The sequence below is a fragment of the Mus musculus genome, chromosome 5 (genome assembly GCF_000001635.26).
Source record: "Mus musculus strain C57BL/6J chromosome 5, GRCm38.p6 C57BL/6J".
Classification (NCBI taxonomy): domain Eukaryota; kingdom Metazoa; phylum Chordata; class Mammalia; order Rodentia; family Muridae; genus Mus; species Mus musculus.
The window spans coordinates 38,694,866-38,711,662 of record NC_000071.6 but is presented as its reverse complement, the minus strand read 5'-3'; the positions used below and the strand labels follow the sequence as shown (position 1 = coordinate 38,711,662).

The 16,797-nt window shown below is 43.5% G+C and overlaps 1 protein-coding gene and 1 non-coding gene across 6 annotated transcripts in view; both read left to right on the top strand.

Annotated features, from left to right (window-relative positions):
• Clnk (cytokine-dependent hematopoietic cell linker) overlaps positions 1-6,075 on the top strand; it is a 171,271-nt gene extending 165,196 nt beyond the window's left edge. For 4 of the 5 annotated variants that reach the window (XM_011240734.1, XM_006503974.2, XM_011240735.1 and 1 more), the window contains one exon: positions 4,895-6,075. In XM_011240734.1, coding sequence (XP_011239036.1) covers positions 4,895-5,062 — 168 coding nt within the window. In that variant the 3' untranslated portion in view covers positions 5,063-6,075. The remainder of the gene's footprint in view (positions 1-4,894) is intronic. The other variant, NM_013748.3, reaches the window with a different exon arrangement.
• A 5,775-nt stretch (positions 6,076-11,850) lies between these two features.
• Positions 11,851-11,957, top strand: Gm22779. The gene has a single exon (XR_003956050.1). It is a non-coding gene; the product is annotated as a U6 spliceosomal RNA (small nuclear RNA).
• Positions 11,958-16,797: the final 4,840 nt, after the last annotated feature.

The following is a 16,797-nucleotide window of genomic DNA, read 5'->3' as shown; positions in this document are numbered from 1 at the left end:
CGTCTGCCAAATCAGTAGACGCTCTTAACCACTGTTCCATCTCTCTAGCCCCTGCCCACTCCCCATTTTTTAGAACTGAAATTGTTTTGAAGATCATGTAATAGCTTTCAGGAAACATTTTTGCAATCTACACCCACCAGGTATTCTGATAGTGACCTGGCCCTATGTTGTTCCTACAAAGCCTGCTTAGAGTACACAGTTGACTAGTGAGAACATTCTTGATGCATACCCTGAAAGGTAAAACAAACCAGACTATTTTAGTATAAATTTGCTGAATAAGAACATAGACTGTTTTTTACACTGTGGTCTCGTTTGTCTGACAAGTTCACCCCGGGGCTAGAGCGCCAGTGTATATGTGTTATAAATGACTTGACCGTAAACTATATTTCAAAGTAATTTCTAATATTTTTTAATGATTAAAAAAAACTAACTCAGAGAAAGAACATGTGAATGAGGACATGGGAAGAAGTCAGCTATCTGTCAGCCAAGGAGAAAGGCTTCATAAGGGACAACCATGCAGACACCTGAGACCTCAGGTCTGCTGATTGGTGGGAAGGCACATTTTTGTTGTTTGTCCCAGTCTGTTATGACAGACAGTGTTTCTTCCCCTGTTATGACAGCCCTTACAAACTCACACAGCATAAATCCAGAACTTCCGTAGACACCTGTTTTTTATCAGGAGATGTCGAAATAATGTCACCGGGGCTTAGCATGTGCTTCCTGCAGGCACATGAGTGACAATTCTGTCATCTGGCTGCATGAAGAGTCCTGGTTACATCCAGTCTCTGACACAGAGTCCTTTTCAGAGAATCACACATGACCTGGGGAGAGGTAGCCAGCACTTGGGAAGAGGCAATAAGATGGTTAATACTGCCACCTTGACCTAGCTAGAGTCTCCTAGGAAACAAGCCCCCAAGGATTTAATTCCATTAATTGAGGTGTGCAGACCCACACCACTCTTTGGCTTGGGTTCTGAACCACATCAAAAGGAGCAAGGAGGCTGTCTCAACATTTCTGATTCTTTCCTTCCTGACGATGGATATAATATGACCAGCAGCCTCGGACTTCTGGTCTTTAATGGACTGTGTCATGAACCATACCCCATTGACAGATTAAGCCCTTTCTCCATGAAGTTGCTTTTTGGGGTGTATTTTATCAGGGCCATGAGACTTCAACTTAAATAGACAGAGAGACCTGTACACCAGCCTTTCCTCAGCTCAGGATGTGTGAGCTGAGCAACTAAGTAGGTTACCACAAAAATGGACAATCACAGTCACATTCAGAAGTTATTGTAGAAAAACTAAGGAGGCAAGTGGCCAGTTCATTTGTATGAGGACTAGCAAGCCAGTGAATAGAACTGAGTCAGACAGAAACAGATTTTGCCATAATTATTTGTAACTGATTTCTTGTGGTTATTAGTCAGTTCCTTCATTAACTGGGTGACAGCCGCATGCAGATAGAAAACTATCTACAAGAAGGGACCAGCTAGCTCAAGTTCACAGTATCCTTCAATGTCTTTCAACTCACAGAATTTTTCTTCTTAAAACAAACAGCAACAACAACAACAACAGGGAAAAAAAGTATGATTTTCAAATGCTTTAGCCTCATGGATTTATTTTTCCTTATAGAACTAGGAAATGGCTACTCCTTCTACCAGGTTATTTGTACTTCTCCCTCCCTCTCTCCCTCCCTCTCCCTCCCCCCTTCCTCCCCCTCTCCCCTTCCCCCTCTCCCTCCCCCCTTCCTCCCCCTCTCCCCTTCCCCCTCCCCTTGAAGCATCTCTAAGAAAGACACATTATTGTTTTTTGGGGGTAGAAACAGAGCCTGTACTAAGGTCTTAGTCTTGTTTCCAACATGTCACACTTTGGCCTGCTGCATCCTACCTCTGTAACTATATCCTAATAACATCTTACCAGATGGTGAGCCACCCATGGCTGCCTTGGAAGTAAGGAGCTGTCAGCTGAGCCCACCTAGAGACTCCACCTTCAGCATCTGCACAAACTGTTACAATTACTGCATACCAGTTACTATTTATAAAAACCCCTTTCTGTGTTAGTCCTTAATTCCCTACTCTTCCCACCCTCCAGACATGAGTTTTCCTTTTCATGTATCTGTTGAACATTCACATACATGCCCTATGCACGGGCACCATGGATGTGTACCCTGAGTTCTCAGAGCCATACCCTCCTAACCATCTCCCGCCCTGCCCCAAAGGCAGGTGCGGATCTCATCTCCATTTTAAAGATGGTGAAAGTGAAGCCCAGGAATGGTAGTCAAACTGCAGGACTGGGATTTCCTTTCCTTTCCTTTGCAAATTTCTTGGCTTTTGCATATAGTCTCTCTCGCCTGATGACAGCCCCCAAGCCCTGCAGGTTGAGAAAGGCAACATCTACTTGGAGCTTACTGTGTGCCAGGCATCTTATGAGAAAAGGCAACCCACAGAGATTCTTCCCGCTGCTATTGGAAGGCACTGAGCCCTGCGGTAAGAGTGAGATAGATGGTCCTCATGTGCCTTCGAAGCGCAGCCTGATCCTTCTGCCTTACGGAGGATCTTCGAGTCCTTAAGAGAATGGAAAGAATCAGATGCAGGATTCTCTGCTGAAATGCAAGCCAAGTCCCAGCTCTTCCATCTGTGCCCAGAGAGCATCACCAGCAGGAAATGCATGAGGGCTTCTGGGGACAATATTCACTTTGTCCTGTTTTCATCTATCTCATGGGGTTCGTAATGGCACAGGAAGACAGTAGCTCCTAATTCGGGGGACCTGAGTGTGAGATGACTTGATATAAACACCATTGTAGGTACACAGAGGCAGGTGCTTAGGAAGTGTCCAATCCCATCTGAACTGATGCTGAAAAGCCCTTTCCTGGACGCTATGTACTTCAGGCAAAGGTGAGAACCACACATACCACAAGGGCTATTTGTACTGAGCCAGATCCAGGGAAGGCTCTCTACCTGTCTGCCATCCCTACCAAACACAAAGGGCAAGCAAAGCCATGTGTCCCCCACAAAAAAAAAAAAAAAAAAAAAAAAAAAAAACCTGGGAGGCCACTCAATTGGTCATTCTGCCTCATGGGAAACACTGGCTGCTCCCTGACTAGAATCTCATACTGACGCATGACTGCGCTGTGGACCCGTTCCCCTCCTGATGATAACCTGGGATAGGCTCCTCCCTTTGAGAGCGCATTTTACCAAATAAAACAGTACTGGTATTTTCAACACATAGGGTAATAGCTGTAGATTCTAGGTCATAAGCATGGATATATTAAATGTACAACACTTAGCTCAAGATGCCCTGTTATTCACTAACTGGACCAGCAACCATTTTATGGGTACCCAGGGATACAAGACTCATCCAATGCCCCTTTCTGCGGACACCTGAGCAGCAGTGAGTTTCTAAAACTCATGATAAATGTTTACTTGACAACTTGAACTGCTAAGACTGAAAGACAGATTAATAATAACATGTGGGTTTCTTTCTCACCTCCCCTGTCTTCTTCCTTATTCTTTTCTTTTTCTGTCTCTCTCTCTCCCTCCCTTCCTTCCTCTCTCCCTCGCTATCTCTCACTCTGTTTTTCTAACAAGGGGGGGGGAAGGAAGTGCTGTCTATAGTTTGCACATAGGACAGACACGAAAGATTTAAACAGACTTTGGAATCTAATATTAGGACATTTGACATCCATTCTTCTCCTAGGGGAAATCTAAGATAAAAATAGGAGCTTAATTACAGGCCTTCTCCCAGGCTTTTCAGGCAGCATTGCAGCTGTGGGCACAGCACAAGAGTCTCTAAGACTGGGGTGGGAGTGTGGTTTACTGCACCTGCCTTGTTTCCTAATACTGTGGTTCCATAGAAACGACTCATGGAGTAGACTAGCGAGGGAGGCTATTGATATCAGATTGATTACTTTGGAACAAAGCTAAGGAAAACAGAAATGAGAAGAGTAAGCACCTTGCTCCTGACCACTGCCGCCAGGAAGAGACCTCCGTTAGCTGTCTGGGAGCCTGTTCAGTGGATGAGCTCTGCACAGAAAGGTTCTCTGCACTGGCTGCTTTGTTGAATGTAAACAAAGAGGAAGAAAAACCTATCCATGGTTTGAAACTGGAAGTGAAATTCAAAAACTCCCTTTCTTTGTAAGGCTTATGAAGTTGGTCTAGGGCGCATCCCATGGTTTCACACTTACGGACCCTTGCTGTGTGCTGGAACATAGGGAAGACTTTCTTCCAAATGCTGTCTATGCTTGAGGGCCACTGATGCTCACAGAGAGTCCCAGAGGCAAGTCCTAATGTCACCACCACTGTTGGCAGACAGAAAAACTGAGTGCAAGAAGTTTGCCTCAGGTCACACAGCTAGTAGATGGGAGGACAGCCAAGGTTTGAACCCATGGCCTTCATTGGTGGTGACCTCACAACCCATCTAAGTCATGGATGGGAAAGCATCGATGGATCAGGGAGGATCTTGAGCTAGGAGGTCTGACACGGGGCCAACTCTGGGGACAGGAAACTTAAGAGCTACTTGTGCTCATTTGTGGTCCACAAGCACTTTGATTCCCATTGTCACCTCCTTGTGCTTGTCACGCATCCTTCAGTAACTCATTTGCTACATACATCCTCAAGACAAAATGACACGGCCAGACATGTTGGCTGGCACCTATAATGCTGTGAGAAGACCGCTGCAAGTTCAAGGCTCATCTGGATTACAGAGTCCAGACCAGGCTGAGCTTCAGGGTGAGGGTCTTATCTCAAATGACACCACCAATAACACCTTCTAATATATCTCTCCACAATGTCAAAACTACAAAACCGGTCCACCTTCCCTGAGCAACATACAACAGCTTAGCCGTGACTTGCAGGCAGCAGATGTCCTCAGAGGCACTCACTCTTCTTTCTGTGTTTCAGATGTTTGATTCTGTGGAAGACATCATTGAACACTACACATATTTTCCCATTCTGCTAATAGATGGGAAAGACAAGGCTGCACGCAGGAAACAGTGCTACCTCACCCAGCCACTGCCTCTCGCCAGGCTCCTTCTCACTCAGTACTCCAGCCAGGCACTTCATGAGTAAGAAGCCCAGCCAGATATCCCCGCATCAGTGGCCTGGGCCTTGTCTCATTCCTGGCTCAATGGATTCAGTTCTTCTTCCATCTGCATTTATCTCAAAGTATTATTTTCTGTGTCTTCAAGGGATGATTTTTTGACTCTGTAAAAAAAAATAAAAATATTCTGTAATGGAACTTAAAAGCTCAATTATGACTTGAAAGCTTAAGTCATTGAAGAAATATTTGTAACCTGCATTAAACCTAGGTTTAAGGAGCATTTTCTAAACAGAAAAACTACAGACATGACTGTCATACATTAGCGATGAGACAAGATCTGACTGCTCCAGTGTTTACAGAGGGTGTGAGATTCCCCCAACTGTTACTCTGTCCAGGACATCAGGGGTCAATGACTGTATTTTATAACCTCTTGACCTAGGATGCTAATTTTGGATGGTCCTGTATGTTGGTGAATATTAGCTCTATTTATCTGTAACTAGAAGAGGAGCAGCGTGAGGAACAAGAGCCCTTGTGAATACCAGCTTGAAGGCAGACAGCAGAAATCTGTGGACTATGATGTGAAGTGGCCTCAGGTCCGTGATTCGGCCTCCTCTGTGAACTGTGACATCAATGGAACCAGCAGATCCATAGCAAGGATCTCAGAGGATCCTGGCTCATCCCAAGCAAAAGCAGGCATTCGTGCGAGTAGCAGTGAAGACATTTTTAAGAGTTTAATAACGCATTTCCGTTCAAGGGAAGAGAAGAGCTGTCCTCAAACCTGTGCTGCTGCGTACAGCGGCACAGCACATGGTGATCCTGTTTCTTCTCGGGCAAAGAGGGTTTGCATTTACTCCTACTTCCTAACACAGATGCAGCAGTGGACACTCAAACAAGTCTCTGATGTCTTTTAGGACAAGAAGCAAGCCCAGACTGTAACCTATTTTGCCTGTTCAACATCACTGCATCATCCCAGTTATATCCTCCACTCTGGAATGTTTAAATTGAGCTCAGGAAGGGAGAGAGGGAGGAAGGGAAAGGGGAGAGAGGGAGGAAGGTTAGGAGGGAGGGAGGGAAGCAAAAATGAAGTGGGGGGGGGGGGAGAGGCTTTAAAAATACTTATTTATCCACCATAAATTCTTATACTACAGTAAGTTCAACAAAATGAAATAGCTATACCTTATGCCATGACTTCAGTTATCACCAAATGCCACATGTAAAATTCATGGAGCAGTAATGCAATTTGAGTTTTCATGAAGGGATAAAACCAACAGAAGGCAGGAGATGTAGCAAAGTTGGTAACTAAGATTAGTTGTAGCTAAGATGTAGCTAAGAATGCATTCCTACCCCTAGATTAAATCCCCTGCCCTGCCGGGGTGTGGTGGTGCACACCTTTAGTCCAAGCACTCGGGAGGCAGCAGCAGGCAAATTTCTGAGTTCAAGGCCAGCCTGGTCTACAAAGTCAGTTCCAGGACAGCCAGGGCTACACAGAGAAACCCTGTCTCAAAAACCAACCAAACAAACAAAAAAATCCCCTACCCTGTAAAAAACTGAGTGTGGTGGTACACACCTATAATCTTAGCACATGGGAGGTAACGGTAGAAGGGACAGACTCTCAAAGCATCCTTGGCTACATAGCAAGTTTAAAGCTAGCCTGGATTACATAAGACCATATGAAAGAAGAGAAAGAGACAGAGACAGAGACAGAGACAGAGACAGAGAGACAGACAGAGAAACAGAGAAAGAGAGACAGAATCAAATGAAAACAGAACAAGCAATCCCCAACATTGTCTCTTCTGTAAAATGGCAGACAAGGTGCTCTCCGGGAAAGGCTCTTGGCATCTGTCCACAGACACCTGCTTGGTATTCTTTACAAGACCAAGGGCACACAATGCATCAGATAGGCAGAGGCTGACAGCAAAGAGCCTCCTAAAGCTGGACAAAGGGGGAATGAGCCGAGGAGATGGGAATACGTCTTGTGCTACCACCCGTGAGAAGGGGAAAAGGGACAGCAGAAACCATGCAAGCCTAGGCCACATCTCTGGAGTCTTATCCATGTTGTCATATGATCCAGACCAGAGTTTGCCCATAGACTAGAGCATCATGCTAAGCAGAAAAGGCCAGGATCTGGTGCCTCTCTATGCCAACTCATTGACTGGATATCTGAACTTTGAGTTCTGTGGCAGACACAGAAAGTACTTGCCAGGCACTTGTCCACCGAGTTGCTGGTCAACACCCCCGTGTTTGCTGTTTTCAGTGTCTGTTACAATAAGAGTATTTTGCTTGCAATAGGTAGCTAAAGGATAGCATATGAAAAACTCAATGTATTTTATTCTCACAATAGATACTTCTAACACTTTGGCTAGCTCTTAATGGCCATGTGTTTGTGGCTAAAGTGGGAGCTGGGAAGTACAGCTTTTCTGCTCTCCATTTCTTGGTTTTATTGGATCTCTGGATGGAAAATCAGTGATGGGTCGCACACTAGAGTGTTCTTATCTGCCCAACCCTTATCTCATTTTCCATTTTTAAAATGTCATTTGATGCCTAGCTGAAGCAGGATGGTGGCATTTCAGCTTCATCTGATTACAGCATCTGTGTATCCCAGAGATTTCCTTTGGACCACATATCCATACTGAGTCCGCATATCCATCTGCATCTCGGCCATTTATCCTGCAGGACTGTCACAGCCCTTGCTGCATGCTGTGTGTGTCCTTGTTGCTAGGTGCTGCTGTAGATGCTGGAAGCATTGGAGTGAGTGAGAGACACAGAGCAGTAAGTGCCCAAATAAATAGGTAATTCAGGTTGCTTACCTTCCCTCTTCTGTAGCTCTGTGTTCATAGAACACTGAGATCTTTGGGGTGAGGAAAATGTTAAATATTTCTTAAGACTCCTTTAATGTGACTTCGAAAAGTCCTGAAACCAGAAAATATTTAACCAACTTAGTTGAAAGGAGACTTTTCTTCCAGAAGAGACAGGTTTGAGGGGTGGGGTAGAAGAAAGCAACTGATTAAACTACATTATATCTATAAGCAATTTAATCATTCTAATTATGATGAAAAAGTCAAACTTAACTCATTGTCAGATACACTTATTACCATGTGTGTGGACACGGGCAATTGGTAAAGATGGCCTATATTATTTATGACTCACGTTATGATCATACATCTATTGTTTACACCTTCAGAATATGTGTTCCAGCTAAGCACTTCTGTCTTTGAATATTTGGAGTTTACCGATAGCTAACTTAAATGTAAGCAAATATGTAACTCAGTGTTCTTATATTACCTGTAACTGAGCTGTGAAGGGTGGACTTCAAGCATAGTTTATTTTTCTTTGTTCCATGAGTTACTGAATCTAAAGCACTTTGGGGATCATACTCAGGGCAAAGTTAAGAAATATTTCTAGAGCAGTCATTGGCATGAGAGCGGTTTACTAGATTCTAGGAATGAAGGTGAGAGAGAGACACAGGCCACGTGACTCACAGCTCAGAGGCAGGCAAATTGTTGTCCAACTAGCCAAAAAAGGAAAAAAAAATTAAAGCACAAGCAAAGAGGAGGGGTTGGCTGGGAACTTGGCCTGCTAATAGCTGTATCAAAGGTTCCAATCAGTATAGACGACACTAGAGTCTCCTCAAAAACTAAAAGGAGACATACCCGTAGACTCGGTAGGCCAAGCCTAAGTGCCTATCCGGAAGAACTGATGGGAGGACCTTGAAGAACTGTCTGCACCCACTGTGCTTGTTGAATTGTTTGCAACAGGCAAGATTTAAAGGATCAGACTAATCCTTCCCCACTGGATTAAAATCATGTGTCACACGTCCTCACAGGGAAGTACTGAACAACCATAGTGAAGAAGCTTAGCTAGAGGCGACAACATGGGATGGAACAGGTGGATCGTATACACATCAATGTAAAATAGAACTCTCAGTATAGTAGGTGAATAACCGTAGAGATGTACCTTACAACATCATACCTGTGGTCAACAGCAATGTATTGCACATCTAAAATTAGATTATGAATTGATCTCATGTGAAATACTCTTACCACGAAAGGAGGGCGGGCCGGGGGAGGGGAGAGCTTGGGAGGCACTGCTCTGTTTATTACCTTGATTGCAGTCATGGGTTCAGAAATGTGTTCATGCCTCCAAGTATATCCAGATGTGCACAATCAAGTGTGTGATGTTTGCACCCCTCTCCCATATCAGCTACACATCTACAAAGCAATCTTTTAAGAAGAAGTGTGCAAGCTAACAAATTCCTGCAAGACAGAACAATAGATTCCTAAGTCCCTTCTTTGTCTGTCCCTGCACTGGAAGGAGTAGACTTGTTGGGAGGTGTGGCCAGGGAAAACTTTGAAGAGATGTTCAGGCTTGAATTTGAAGAGACTTGAAGGGAACCCCTAGCGTTGGGAAAGAACTTAGTCCATGTGGTGACCTTGTGTCCTAAAATCTAGGCTTCGGGGGTGAGGTCAAGCAATGACCACATGTTGGGGGGTTAGATGAGACATCAGAAGCAGCATTCTCAGGGAAGGAACAGGTAGTTATTAAATAGTTCTAGGGAAACTGGTTCTCTGACCAGAAAGGAAAAAAAACTGTAATTATGCCTCTCCTTCAAGTCATAACAAAATATGTTCTGTATAAATGAAATAGCTGCAAGCAAAGTCAGAATTGAGTCCTGTTTTCTCATCTAATAATTTTTATGACTTTGGGATAGAGAAGGTGCTCTTAAACAGGATGAAAACATAAATCATAAAGGGAAAGATTGATAGATTCATTACATCAAAATTGCAAATGTTTGCAAGAGTCAGGCAAAGCCAAAAGGCAATTAAACAACATGACATGTGTATACAAAAGGCATAAACAACTCAGAGAAGAAAACTCCAGGCCTGAAACTTAGGTCATGCAGCCTTGCTGAGTGTGGAGCCATCAGAAGTGGGCAGACAGGGTCATTACTGTTAGCCCAGCCCCGTGGTTCTCAGCCTTCCTAATGCTGCACCCTTTAATACAGTTCCCCTTATTGTCATGATCCCCAACCATAAAATTATTTCATTGCTACTTCATAACTATAATTTTTCTACTGTTATGAATTATAATATAGATATCTGATATGCAGGATATCTGATGTGTGGTCCCCATAAAAGAGTCATTAGCACACCCCCTCCACAAAGGGGTCATGACCCATAGGTTGAGAACCACCAATATAGAAGGACTAGATGCAAGAAAGATACAAGCTGACTTCCAAAACAAAAGTCTGGAAGAACTGGGAAGTTTGACATAATGATTTGCCAGTAAATAAAGATAAAGGGGTAAAGGTAAAAGATTTTATACACAATTCTAGGAGCCTATTATAAACAACACTTCTTCGACCAGGGTTAGGGGTTAACTCTGCCAGCCTAGCTGTGGTGGCCATTGAGAAAAAGCACCTTCAAGGAACACATCAAATTAGGCCTGTAAGGTTTGGCTGCAACTGTGTGGGGTGAGTGCTGTGCTGGACAGTGGGGCTTAGTAAAAGTTCTCAGGGCTGGCGAGATGGCTCAGTGGTTAAGAGTGCCGACTGCTCTTCCAAAGGTCCCGAGTTCAAATCCCAGCAACCACATGGTGGCTCACAACCATCTGTAACTAAATCTGATGCCCTCTTCTGGAGTATCTGAGGACAGCTACAGTGTACTTACATATAATAAATAAATAAATCTTAAAAAAAAAAAAAGGGTGTGGTGGTGCACGCCTTTAATCCCAGCACTCGGGAGGCAGAGGCAGGCGGATTTCTGAGTTCGAGGCCAGCCTGGTCTACAAAATGAGTTCCAGGACAGCCAGAGCTACACAGAGAAACCCTGTCTCGAAAAACCAAAAAAAAAAAAAAAAAGTTCTTCTCCCTATGTTTGGGGACTCAACCCTAATTTATAAAAACAAAACAAAACAAACCAATGGGCTCTCAGGAAGACTGAAAGAATTTGACTGTGAACCAAAGGAACACAATTCTGTTCTAAGTCCTGACAGGGCTAGTCAGTGGTAGCAGAATCAGATCCCTCTCATGGGGCTATAGGGAAACCCCAGCCATGCAGACTCACTTCAGCCTATCTTCTGATGCCTTGTTCTTTAAATATGAAGGGCCACACAAGGGGGAGAGAGCTTCCAGTGTGAAAGAAAAGCTATGAACCAGGAAAAAGGAAAGAAGAAGAAGAAGAGGAGGAGGAGGAGGAAAAAGAAGACAACAGCATAAGAGAGAGGTGGCCCAGGATGGTGGAGAAGAAGACACAGAGAACTAAACTGAATGTCTCCAGAGAGGCAAGACAGTCCACGGAGAGTCAGGATGCTGCTTAAATCGGCAGACATTTAGAATGAAAAACAGACAACACAGGAAGGAAAAAATAGACAAAATCCTAAGGAGCAGTGGAAGTGGTAACACACAAGACGATTATTTGGGTGAGACGGTGAAAGTGAGTAAGCACAAAGGAACTGTGACATCTCTATCAACCAGTGAGGTCTAACTGTCATTTACCAACTCGTTCATGAGAGATACACAATACAGATACTGCCCTAGCCCAGACAGTCACCAAGAAGGATCATCAGAGACCTAAAGTAATCTCAGTATACTTAAACATACTGTTAAAAAAAAATTATTTTCTCTGGTGTTAGTGGGGGACTTAAATTAGAAGCCAATAACAATGTATCTGGAAAATTCTTCAACTCTTTATAAGTAAAGCAATACATTTCTCTTTTACTCATGAGTAAAGGAAAATTTACTCATAAGCATAGCAAATGTTACACTCCAAAATTTAACAGATGTAACAACCCCTTACAAAAAGATATAAGAATGTGTGCTGTGCTCACTTTGGGAGCACAAAGGCCAGAATTGGAATGAGACAAAGAAGATTAGCATGGCCTCTGTGCAAGCATGGTATGCAAATTTATGAGGCCCTCCATATTAAAAAGAAGAAGAAGAGAAGGGAGAGGAGAAGGATGGAAGGAAAGAGGAAGGAAGGAAGGAAGGAAGGAAGGAAAGAAGGAAGAAAGGAAAGAAAGAAGGAAGGAAAAAAGGAAGGAAGGAAGGAAGGGAGGGAGGGAGGGAGGGAGGGAGGGAGGGAGGCAGGAAAATAGCTTTATAGCTTTAACTGCATACATTAGCAAAAAGTACCATACCATTAAGCGTCATACTTTTCTTTTTACCACAAATTATGAATAAAGCACAAATTAAGCACAAAGGGAAAAAATAATAAGGAGCAGAATTAAATATATTTTAAAACAATGAGGCCAAAAGAGTGTTATTACCCTAAATGCTGATCTTCCTTTCAAGACAAATAAACAAACAAATATACAAACCACTAACAGAAGAACAGAAGAAGAAACAACACAACAAATTCCATAGCTGCTGATGACATGAGACAGGAGGGTCAAAAACACAGTTAAACTAATGGAGTGGAAAACAGTAATTTCACAAACAGAACAAATAGCAAAAGAAAGGTAGACATGGGGCGGGGGAAGGTGTGGGGGCCTGGGCTTTGCCACAAAACTCTGGACCAAAATAGACCCTAATGATTTAAGACAAACAAACAATACCAAAAAGAAAAGGGAAACAGGTGTACATTTTTTAATGAGACTATATAATAACAATCATAACTAGATGAACAGATAAATAAATCAAAGCCCCTCCATTACCCTTGTCTCCAGGTGTTAGAGACAGTCTGGATTATCCATCAACCTCCTGGTATAAAGCCTTCTCCCAAAGACCTCTAAGTACCCCCCCCCCCCCCCGCACCAAACACACACACACACATACACACTGCCTCATAGGCCCTGAGCTCTGTTACCATCTGTGTGTCTATTGCATTAATAACTCTTCTAATAATCTCTTACCCAAAATGATGGCCTGCCTCAGTGTCCCCCACCCCCTGCTTGAACTCCAAACCTGAGAGCTCCCACCAGGCACTTAAGAACGTGCCATCCAACAGCTTCGAAGCATGTGACATGTATGACCTCTAAGCTAGGTCATACGTGAGCATACAAAGCAAGTTCCAACAAAGATAAAATCATATGGCATTCCCTCTCTGGCTGCAAGGGAACAAGTCTAGAAATCAATGGAAAAAGAAAAACAAGGGGATCCACAGACACGTGACAACTAAGCAACTTGCTTTTTAAAGTAAGTTTAGATCGTTTGTTTACAAATTATTTATTTTTATTTGCCTACAGGTATTGTGTATGGAGCACAAAACACCCCAACCCTGTTCCTCCCTTCTCCCTTCTGCCTCCAGTTAGCACCACCCCCACCTCCCCACCCCAACCCCATTCTGGACAGTTTCTTTCCTACTTCATTAACATAAAAATGCCTGATATTTTGTTACCACTTAAGATCGAGGAACTGCAAATGAAAGGGAAAGTAATGGCTTTTGTCTTTCTGAGAATGGCTTAGTTTGCTTAATGCTATTTGTCCCCAGTTGCATCAGTTTTCCTGTGAAAGACGTGACTTCATTGTCCTAGTGACTGAAAAGAATGTCAGTGGGCATTGGCCCCATTTCCTTGATCCTCCCCTAGAGTCCTGAGGTTGGCTCAATGGCTCGGCTATGGGTCAAAGAAGAAATGAATCAAAGAGAATTAGAAAACTAAGCTGAGAGCAGATGAAACAAAGATGGATGGGCTCAAACTGTAGGGGATATCCAACGTAGCATTGAGAGGGAAGGATACAGAAAGAAATGCTAGCATTCGAAAGAAAATCAACAGCTAAGCCACTCAAGAGCTAGGAAGAGGACAAACCTAACCTGACAGCAGAAGACTTATTCGGAAATAGAAACCACGAAAACAACTGGAAAAATCAGTAAAACCAAGTTGTTCCTAAAAACAAAATTGATAAACTTTTAGCTACATAAATGAAGACAATGGGAGAGCTCTGAACAGAAAGCAGAAAAGCCACAGAGTGTATGACAAGTCATGCTATAGAAACGGGGTCCTGGGAGACCTCACATTTTGATTTCCCTCTTATGAAGCCACCAGGATGCAGTCATGGTGACATGCCTATATTAGTTAGAGTCCTCTAGAGCAATGGTTCTCAACCTTCCTAATGCTGCAAGTCTTTAATACAGTTCCTCATGTTGTGGTGACCCCCGCCCCCCCCCACGCGACACTTCACAACTGTAATTTTGCTACAATTATGAATCATGATCTAAATATGTGATATGCAGAATATCTATGAAACTGCCCTGTAAGAGGGTTGGTTGACCTCCTAAAAGTGTTGCGACACACAGATTCAGCACTGCTGCTCCAGACTAACAAAACTGATAAAACTAATGTACATCTATAAAGAGGATTTATCATAATAGCTTATAGGTTGCCAGCCAGCTAGCCCAACAATGGCTGCCTACTAGAGGAAGTTCCAAGAAAAGAATCCAGTAAGTTTTCAGGCTGATGTCTCAGCTGGTCTTCATTACCCACTGGAATCCTGAGCAAGTATGCCCCAAGGCTAGTGAGAACGAGAGTGAGAGCAAGCAGACAAAGAAAGTAAACTTCCTTCTTCCACCCCCTTTACAGAAGCTCCCAGATTGAAGGCGCATCTTGTAACTCAAAAGACCCAAATGAAGAGTGGGTCTTCCCACTTCAAATGGTTTTAAAAAATCCTCAGAGGTGTACCTAGCTGATTGGGTTTTAGTTAATTCCAGATGTAGTCGAGTTGACAATCAAGAATAGCCATCACAACACCCTAATGACCTTGGGTTTTAGTTCATTCCAGATGTAGTCCAGTTGACAATCAATAGCCTCGGCAACACCCTAGTGACCTTGTCTAATTTGAAATGCCTCCCAGCTCTGCCACTTTTAAACACCATTAGGTATGCGTCTAACATCTTAATACATGACAATGAGTATTAAATTCCACACCCAGCCACAGCAGAGACACGTCTAGAGACCTGAAGATAGAGCAGACATCAGCCAGGTCGGTTCTAGGAGCAAGAGCAGCCCAGTCAGAAAGAACAGCTAACTGAAGCACGTAATAACCTGAGGCAGATGCAAGCCAAACAAACTCACACACCAACCTAGAGGACAGGACATGAGGCTTCTCTCACCTGTCCAGATGTTCTGAATCTCCTTCTCTCCCACATACACATATACATACATGCACCACACACTGCCCCCCTCTGTACACACACACACACACACACACACAGATGACACATACACACATTTGCATTCAGTCTTACTGCCCCTTTCTTCTTTCTTTCCCAGTGACACACCTTTTCTAGGATGACTTATTTATCCCAGCTTGCCTAAGATTTTCCCCAGCTTCAGTACTAAAGGCTAGTTTATGAGATAGCCCTGAATCCCACACGGCCAGAGGCAGTGGTCCCCAGCTTCCAATACTATGAACTATTTGTCTATTACATATTCCCTGGCTTTCTGATACAGAACATAAGTTTGAGGAGGATCATGATTGATTCTAGAGTAGTCCAAGTGTCTCAATGGGTCCGTGGCACATAGTAGGCACTCTATAAATATTAAATGAATGGAGAGGGGGTAGGAGAGTAAAAGATCAGAGAAGTGACATGAACCAGGTCATGTGGAAATTTGCAGCCACTGTGAAGACCCTGAACCAGATTTGAGTAGGGTGAGAGACTCCTGGAGGGATTCAGACACATGCAGACTTCAGTCTTTCAGAGATGACTCTCAAGAGAAGTCACTTAGGAGACCTTGAATAAACTAGCACGTAAACCATCTCAGGCTAGGGTTCGGCAGCAAAGGAGAGAAGTGGCCACCTGTTTCCAACGTGAGGTCTACTAAGGGCATCACCAAAAACATTGCAAAGGATGAATATGGGATTTGTTCCCAGAAGGGAGCATTTGCAGGTTGCCTTGATGCACAGGCACAGGGTGGCTTAGAGATGAAAGGATTGGAGCTGGGATGTCACACTTTATAGAGACAAATGGATTCTCCGCTGTTCTGCAGCCCCCTCAGCCTGACACTTGCACTGAGCACTAGGGCAACCTGCCCACCTTCTGCAGTGCCCTTGCTGGCTGCTTTCCTTCCTTGCTGAGAATTAAAACTTACTGATAAAGATGACCCAGCAATAATTAAAGAAGTTGCCAGATCAAATCAGTGGTCCCTTAACCCCTATCTTGAGAGGTTAAAAATATCCTATAGCTAATAAATATCCAAGAATCTCCAGGAAAAATAGAGGCATAAAAGAGGCCATTGGCAAATGGAGTGCAAGCCAATGCTGTCTTAGAACTTCTTTTTAAAAACAGGATCTTACTCCATAGCTCTGGCTGTCCTGAAACTCACTATATAAATCAGGCTGGCCTTGAGCTCACAGAGATCCACATGCTCTGCTTCCTGGAATTAAAGACATGCACTACTATGCTTGTCCTAGGACAAGTTTTCAAATACAAAGCCACTATAACTAAAAAGTGGTAGAAAATCAACAAGCAGGAAACTGAGGAGTGAGAAAGAGTACTACAGGAGGGAAGGTTTAATTTAAATAAACATGTCTGGAATGACTGACTATCAAAGACAGGGAAGAAAAGACAGCTTTCCTTTCATCTATATAATAGCTTTGTGACACCATATATGCATATACATGTAATGCATTATAATTATAAAAATATATTGCAATAGGAAATGGAGGTGTAGCTGAATGATAGAGCACTAAGATCCTAGGTTTTATCTCCAGAACCAGGAAAGAGGAGGGGGGGGGGGGAGATGGTTTGCAGGTGAAGAAACCTGAGAAAATGCTCCTTTCCTGGAAAATCCTCTGGCGTTTGTATCACTGGTGTGTGTGCTGCAAGAGACA